Source organism: Priapulus caudatus, unplaced genomic scaffold (genome assembly GCF_000485595.1).
Source record: "Priapulus caudatus unplaced genomic scaffold, Priapulus_caudatus-5.0.1 Scaffold527, whole genome shotgun sequence".
In the NCBI taxonomy this organism is placed as follows: domain Eukaryota; kingdom Metazoa; phylum Priapulida; class Priapulimorpha; order Priapulimorphida; family Priapulidae; genus Priapulus; species Priapulus caudatus.
Genome location: NW_014577588.1, coordinates 114,204 through 122,351, shown reverse-complemented (window position 1 = coordinate 122,351; position 8,148 = coordinate 114,204). Strand labels below are relative to the sequence as shown.

At 49.4% G+C, this 8,148-nt stretch overlaps 1 protein-coding gene across 1 annotated transcript in view; it reads left to right on the top strand.

Moving 5' to 3' along the window:
- LOC106811322 (ELMO domain-containing protein 3-like) overlaps positions 1–8,148 on the top strand; it is a 58,054-nt gene that overhangs the window by 18,190 nt on the left and 31,716 nt on the right. Inside the window, 2 exon segments of the mRNA XM_014814899.1 lie at positions 6,710–6,810; positions 7,965–8,088. Coding sequence (XP_014670385.1) covers positions 6,710–6,810; positions 7,965–8,088 — 225 coding nt within the window.

The window sequence follows — 8,148 nt, the reverse complement described above, 5'->3', positions numbered from 1 at the left end:
TCGCACTGCGCTGAGCAGCGCTAATCTCATTAGAAATGTAACAGGTCTTCATCTTGTGTCCTAGCTGCCGATAATAGACTCGCGTCAAGAAGGGAACTATGATGGAACACACTATTTTTTCCTCGGGAGGTGCGTGGACGGTGGGCGGGTATTTGGGGTAGTATTGTACGAGCGTTCGTTGTGTTGTGCGCGGCCCGGCTCGCGCAGGCGTCGTGTTGTGTGTTGTGTGTTGCGTGTGTGCTGTGTGGGGGTGCGTGCGTGGTGCGTCGGTGTGCGTGCGTGCGTGTGCGGGCGCGATGTGCTGTGCATGCGTTCCGTGTGCGTGCATGCCGTGGTGTGTTTGTGTGACGCGCTTCTACCTTGCATGTGTAGTTTGTCACGCGAGGCTCTGGAGCGGTGCTAACCGCTATAGTGGATCCTCACTTGCCGCGCAGAACAAGGCGAGAGACCATAGAACTAGAAAGATGGCGCCTCTCTTACTAGCATAAACTCTAGGATAGAGACGCGGCGACTGTTCGCGTATTACGTCGGTGGTATCCGCCTCCTGCTTATCCGTTTCAGGAATCTTGATAGACAAAAAAAAAAAATTCAGCCGCTTGGTCATAGCGCATATTTTGCAAGGCGGACCCTGATCAGATGCAAGCACTTACTTTATGGTAGGGCCGGTATAGCACCTCGCGCGTGACAGGGTTTGGAGGCACTCGTCAGTCGTTCGGCCTCGGAGTAGTGTTGATCGTCACGTATGCGATATGTGCCCTCATGTGCACATTAGGTTTATGAGTTCCACGACGTGATTTGAATGGGCGCCGCAACTGAGTGCGTGCAAGTGTACGCTGCGTGTAGTGCGCAGTTGTAGTGCATTGCGTGGTACGTTGCCTCCGCGCCGCCCTGCGCCCGTGTTGGTGCGCAATGAGTGCGGTGCGTGTACCGTGTGCGGCGCCATTTTCCGTGTCGTGGCGCATGTGATGTGCCCGGCCGTGCTGCTGTTACGTGCCGTGTATGGCCGCAATGAGTGCGCTGCGTGTACGTGCGTGTTTTGTGCGTCAATGACCCGTGCGTTGCTAGCTGTACTGTGCTGTGGCTTGTGCGCAGTGAGTGCAGAGACCGCCCGCTGCGTGTACGTCGTCTTGCATGTGTCGCGCCATGATCGTGCTTGTGCGTGTTACGTTGCCGTTCGTGCGCGCAAATGAGCGTCGCGTGCGTGTTACGTGGTTGTCCGTGCGCATGTGAGTGCATGCGTTGTGTACGTGCGTGTGTGCGCAATCGAAGGTGGTGCGTGTACGTGCGTAGCAGCTCTCGTCCGAAAGCCCCGCCGTGAGCGTGGCTCGTTGCGCAATGATATGTGCGTGGCGCCGCTGTAGCGTCGGCGCTGGTTGCGCATATGATGGTTGCCGTTGCGTGTTTACGCTGCGTCTGTGTGCGCAATGAGTTGCTGTGCGTGTACGTGCGTCGGTGTGCGCATGGTGAGTTGCATAGTCCGTGTACGTTGCTGGGCCGCTCTCGAGCGCACTCGAGCAAGGGTGGTGTGCAGTGATGTGCGTGCGTGTAACGTGGTGTGCTGCGCAGCTGAGTGCGTGCGTGTACGTGCGTTGTGCGCGCAATGAAGTGCGTGCGTGTTACGTGCGTGTGCTGCCGCAATGAGTGGCGTGGTGCTTACGTGCGTAGTGGTGCGCCAGTGAGTGCAATGCGTGTACGTTGGTGCGGGGTGTGCGCCAGTGCACGTGCATGCGTGCTACGTGCGTGTGCGCACAGCTGGATGTTGCGTGCTGTGTACCAGTGCGTTGTGCGCCCACAGTGCAGTGCAATGCGATGCTACGTGCGTTTTGCGTGCCAGTGCAGTGGCCCATCCCACGTGGTATGCAGTGAGCTGCGTGCGTGATACGTGCGTGCTGCGCGCACGTGAGCGTGTTTATGCGCTTACTGCCGTTGTGCGCCAGTGGATGTGCATGCCGCCCTTACGTGACCGTGTGCGCTGCAGTGAGTGCATGCGGCTTGCTACGTGTCCCGTGTGCGCTGCAGTGAGTGCGCTGCGTATGCCACGTGATGCGTGCGTGCGTGTACGTGCGTTGCGTAGTTGCAGTGAGTTGCGACAGCCGCATTGCGTGCGTGCGTGTACTGGTGCAGTGCGCTGCGTGTGCAGTGAGTGCGTGGGCGTGTGCCGTGCGTGCTGCAGTGATGCGTGCGTGCTTATCGCTGCGTCGCCGTGCTCAATCGAGATGCGGTGAGCGACGACCGACCGCCGCACTCGTGTTTAGAATCCGCGTTGATGCCATCGGCCAATCGGTAATTATTCACAGAAAGTAAATGAAATTCAGAGATCGAATCTATCTCATACGTAATCGTAATGAGAAAATGTAATTTGTCGCCAGCTTTGGAAATGATTTGAACCTGAATTTACTAGCTCCGTTCTGTGCGCTCGCGTTCTGTTTATTAGAATTGCAACTGATAGTGTATTTTACTGTAGCGTGCCTATAGGCTTAACCTATAGCGCAGTCATATAGGCTCAAGAACTTCGGGCGATCCTCCTTAACGACAACATTATCTAGAGCAAGAATCCTCTGTCTCTGTCACTGGTGCATGTTAGGCCTAGTGCCAGCCTAGGCTTTCTATGGCCACAAGGCCAGTCATGACGCAAGCAAGAATGTTACGATCAAGAGTAGCTATGGAAATAGAGTCTCTATATTTACTCTTTTGATAACCCGTGCCTATTGTTTCGTTCAGCGTGTTGCATTTACGCATATAGTAATCAATTCTCATCTATCCTTACTTAAACCTGCTCTAGTTTGCGCCTTCTCTCTGAATGCTTCACCTTCCTTTCTGTATGGCCATTTCATGATAGTCAATACATTTCCTCTTACTACGTCTGTTCCTCCTCCCCCTGTCTCATTCCCTACTTCAACTACAGTTTGCCATTATTTTTTACGCTCCAATGGTTATGCCTGGAAATTTTAATAATTAACATGGCGAAATTTAATGTTTTTATTAAGTGCTATTCACGCGGCGTTGCGTTCACTGAGAATAACTTGCCCATTTGTCTGTGAGATGTAAATTACCGCCCGTGGACAACCCCCCCCCCCCCCCGATATTACCCCGTTGCAGGAACGCTATGACGAAAAGGCACAACGAGTGTATCTAATAACGATCTGTTTAGGAGACCCTCGTTGCATTCGTGTGTCCTACGCTATTTAGCTGTTGAACATGTACAGGAAGATAGCTTTGCTAAATGCCCGGCGTCTGCTATTTAGCAGAACGTCCGTACGCGAAACAGCGATAGCTCTTAGCGGATGGGAACCCGCGTCTTCTGAAACCAGGAGTAGATTATAGGGACATTCCTATTATCTACTCCCTGCTGAAACGTAGCCCCAGAGATGGACGTCCAGACGTATATTGACGTCAGAGTCTATTACGTCATGAGCTATTTACGGGCGAGGCGCTGATCCACTTCGACTACGGTTGCTACGGGCGGCAATTACGCCAGATATTCTGTAAGGAATTGGCTGCTACTGACAGAGCCGTTTACATGGATGGTGGTGGCGCTTCCCTAATACGGAATTCCTCATTTGCTCGAGATGATTGTCTTGCTCGCGCTGTACAACCCGAAAACAAGTATAGTGTAGTGAGTGTATTTGATCTGTACTTGGTGCCGTGCAGAGAGCGTTCGCAAGGGCGGCTAGATGCTGCCTGCTGCTGCTGTTGTTGGTTTTGCTTGCTGCCTGCTGCATTGCTTGCTGCTGCTGGTTCGGTTGGTGGGTGGTGCGTGTGCTGCCTGCCTTGCTGTTTGCTTGCTTGCTGCTGTTTGCTGCTGGTGGTGGGGTGTGTTGGTGCTGCCCTGCTACTGCTGCTTTGGTGCGTCGGTGGTGGTGTTGCTGCTGATGCTGCTGGTTGCTTGGCGTAGCGTGTCCCTGGTGGTGGTGCGTGGAGCGTTGCTGCTGCTGCTGCTGCTGGTGGTGCGCTTGCGTGGTCGCTTGCTGCGCTTGATGCTGCTCGCTGGCTGGTGCTGACCTGCCTGCTGCTTATGGTTCGGTGGTGTTGTTGTTTGTTGGTGTTGTTGCCTGCTACTGCCTGCTGCTGTGCTGTTCGTTACTGCTGGCTACTGTCTGCTTACTGCCCTCCTGCCGTGATGCTTGCTTGCATGCTGCTGTGGCGCCTACGTCTGCGGCCGCGGGGCCTATCGGCATTACTCGCCGCCCCACTTATCGGTGCGAGTTCTAATTTTACGCAGGCTGAACAGTGGAGCTGTATGCTTTACGTTTACTGTGATTAATTTAGCCAGACTTGTTGCCATGGCGCGATGAGATTTCAAAGGGCCTTTAATAATGTTTACTCGCTCGGTGGTAGCGTATGAGTGCGAACCTCCATTACGTTTTCTAGTATCTGCTGGGATGCTGATAGCTCTCTCTGCTGTCGCACTTCATGATTGAAGGCATACCTTACGCGTTACCAATCCAATAATGCTTCCACATTAATAATGCAAAAGAAAAACGTCGACTAAACCGTCGCTTGTCTGCGTGTTGCATATCAATATCATTTACTTATTTGGAAGGCAGATACAGGATTTGAGATTTAATTAAATAATAATTCAAGTAAATTGGTTAATTACCTACACAATTAATTTTTTGACGCTGCACACCTGATTGATTCTAATGTACCGTCGAATATTACCGCGAAACTGGTTAAGCTAGATCATTAGCTATATCTCAGCGTCATCACTGAAGTTCGTTAACTGTTCGATATTTATTATGTTAAAAAAATGGGACAGTTTATTTAGTACGATGGAACGTGAATAGAAATGCACCGCTTTATTACAAGCTCCATGAGTGTGACTTGCAGGTTAGGTAGACAGGAAAAATTCTATATATAATAATTATTATAGCGCTTGAAGCTTAAATTACCTCACCTCAGACCTTACCGTATCATTCACGCACACACACAACACACAACACCACACACACTACACACACACACACACACACACACACACACTCACTACTCACACACACACACACACACGACACACACACACACACACACACACACACACACACTCGCACGCACGCCACGTACGCACGCACCACACCACAGTCACATCTTCACACTGCCACTGCGACGCACGCACGTCAGCTCGCGCATCGCACGCACTGCACGCGCACGCACTACACACACGCAACACACACACTCACCACGCGCGCACGCACACACGCTCACGCAAGGCACGCACCACCACGCACACTCGCACCACTTCGCACGCACCACACGTCTCGCACGCCGTACACACGCACGCACGACATCGCACACCGCTCGTCACGCCACAACACACGAGCACTCGCTACGCACGCTACACACGCACGCACGATACACGCACGCACGCATACACACACATACTACACGCACGCCGTCAACACACACGCCACTCGCACGGCGCGCATCCGTCACGTACACACGCACGCCATCGCAGCACACACACGCGCGGCACGCACTTACCGCGGCACGCACACATGTTGTTCTGCCCAAACAACGTAGCAGTCATTCTTCATTGACGGGTCACGACGTACTGTAAAGGAGTTCGTACGTAGGCGCAATCTAAAGAGCCTATTTAGTGGAAATTATCCTGCGACCAGGCTGCGTCGTGACGTCCATCCTATCGATACTCAATCATGATCTATTTATAAGCGGACAGGATATGTGTATGCACACGTCATCCATATGCAACACTGTCATCATCCCTAGGATACGAGTGTGATGATCTCACTGAGGGTCAAATCTGCTGATCTTCGTATTAGAAACGTGCATTAATATGAAGCAACTAGTACACTAATCATGAGATTCAATATGGCTGCCATCGTTAAAATGCTGATGCTGGGGTGAAATTTGAACGTTTTAGAGCCGGAAAAGCATTTTCTTTGATTTAGTGCACCGTGGCAGGTTGGAGAGACACCATGGCAAACATGTTCTTCAAAAAAAAGCTTAACAAATGGCTGCCATCGATAAATGTTGTAGTTTGGGGTAGAGTTTTAATCTTTTATAGCAAGAACCTTATTTACTTTGGCTTAATCAGACATTTTAGTGCACCGTGGAAGGTTGGAAAGACACCAAGGCAAACATTTTCTGTAAATCAGAAAGCTAGAAAAATTGTTGTTTTCAGTTTAAATCAGAAATTTTAGGATCGTACGGCAAGTTTGGTGGGAGGCACTTAGGTGAAAATTTGTTTCAAAGATGGAAAAGTCAACCATGACAAGTAAAGAGCGCAACCCTGGCAAGTAGGGAGGGCAACCATGGCAAGTAGACAGGGCAACCATAGCAAGTAGGTAGGACAACCATGGCAAGTAGTGAGGGCAATTATGGCAAGTATGCAGGTCAACCATAGCAAGTTCAATGGTAGGGTAACCATGGTCAGTAGGCAGGGCAACCATACCAAGTTGGTAGGGCAACCATGGCAAGTAGTGAGGGCAATTATGGCAAGTAGGGAGGTCAATTATGGCAAGTAGAGAGGTCAATTATGGCAAGTAGGGAGGGCAATCATGGCAAGTGGGGAGGTCACCCATGGCAAATAGGGAGGGCAATTATGGCAAATAGGGAGGGCAACTATGGCAAGTAGGGATGGCAATGTGCGTAAACAGGTCAACCGTGACACCTGCCCATCCACGCCGTGGTAAAGGCTTGAGACCTGAAAGAGAAGTGAGTAGTTCTGTTTATATGTGACGTTGCGCAGGTGGCGGTGACGACGCGACGGTGGCCATCTCTTCCTCCTCATCGCTGTCCCTCAAGGAGACGATTAGCTTCTTCAAAGATGTCGACCTCACGGAATACTCGGTAAGACTTGCTTTTGACTACATTATTAGCGTTCGGTACGGGTCCTGGAAAACCCAGTAATTTGGAAACTCATTTCAGTAAGTTTAAAAATGCTATTTTCCGGGCCTGGAAAGTCCCGTGAAATGTGCTATTATTGTGTTTTTATCCTAAAAAGTTGAGCTTAAAATTAGGCATAACAAATTACGTAAATGCCTGGAGTCTATTATTTTCTCATAACAACCCATGAGAACAAGAGAATCAGTGATTCCAATGTCTAACAAATAGACTGACGCTAATCTCTGCACCCGAAGGAAATCTACAAAGTTTCGCTGATCGTGTTTGCAAAGCGCATCCAAAAATATCCTCTTACACCTATTTCCTCGGGCCGCTGTCTCGCGTCAATAGAAATTGATAGTTGCAATCAGTGTCGTGCAATATCGGTTCATTAACACTAATTAACATCGTTTATTTCCATCCTCCTAGCCGCCAGCAACGTCAATGTGTGTAGTTATCGGCATGTATTAATGGCGGGTGGATATTTCCTCTAGAACACTTGTTTGCAACTTGTAATGTGCCATCTCATACGAACAGTCACACCGCTTTTATCGAGGTCTGTTTTTATAGATGGGCGGGCGCCTTTTCTGTGAGAAGTTATTTGCCGTCTGGCGATGCTGGTTAGCAATGATTGCTGGAGGGTGGGGGGTCCATCCCTAGTGTATTTGACCGTTATATTTTTGTATATTTTATCTGTTTATTTAAGTAATTGTCAATGCATACATCACAAGCAATACGTACATAAATAAAATATATTGGTAGATATTTAACAAGAATAAATGCACAAAAATTCTTGTACATTTTCACACCTTTGTTAACAGACCCTTCGAATTTCTTATCTAGATGTCTTTACAATTTCAATAAAACGGTTTAGGATCGTCAACAATATTTTAGCCGATGCTAGGCATATTTCTATCGTGCAAACTTTCCCCTTAAGATTAAGAATAACATTTACACACTAACAACAACAACATTATAAAAAAATATAAACATGATAATTATTATCAACATTAGAAACATAAATATTATAAACATTTTAAACATTATAAATATTATAGACATTATAACATCAATTGAAAAACAACGACATTTTTTTCTCAAATCGATGTGACGATCACTAGGCGCAGATCAAGCCGTCGGTACAGCGTACGATGTTGGCCAAGTTGAAGCAGTTCTTTCTCGGACCGCCGAAACTCGCAGCCGATCTTCACGCCGAAAGAAACTTCGTCTTCTCGCTCGGGCTGTGTGAGTGCGCGGCGGCGGCGGCGGCGGTGGCGGCAGCGGCGGCGGCGGTGGTGGCGTCAG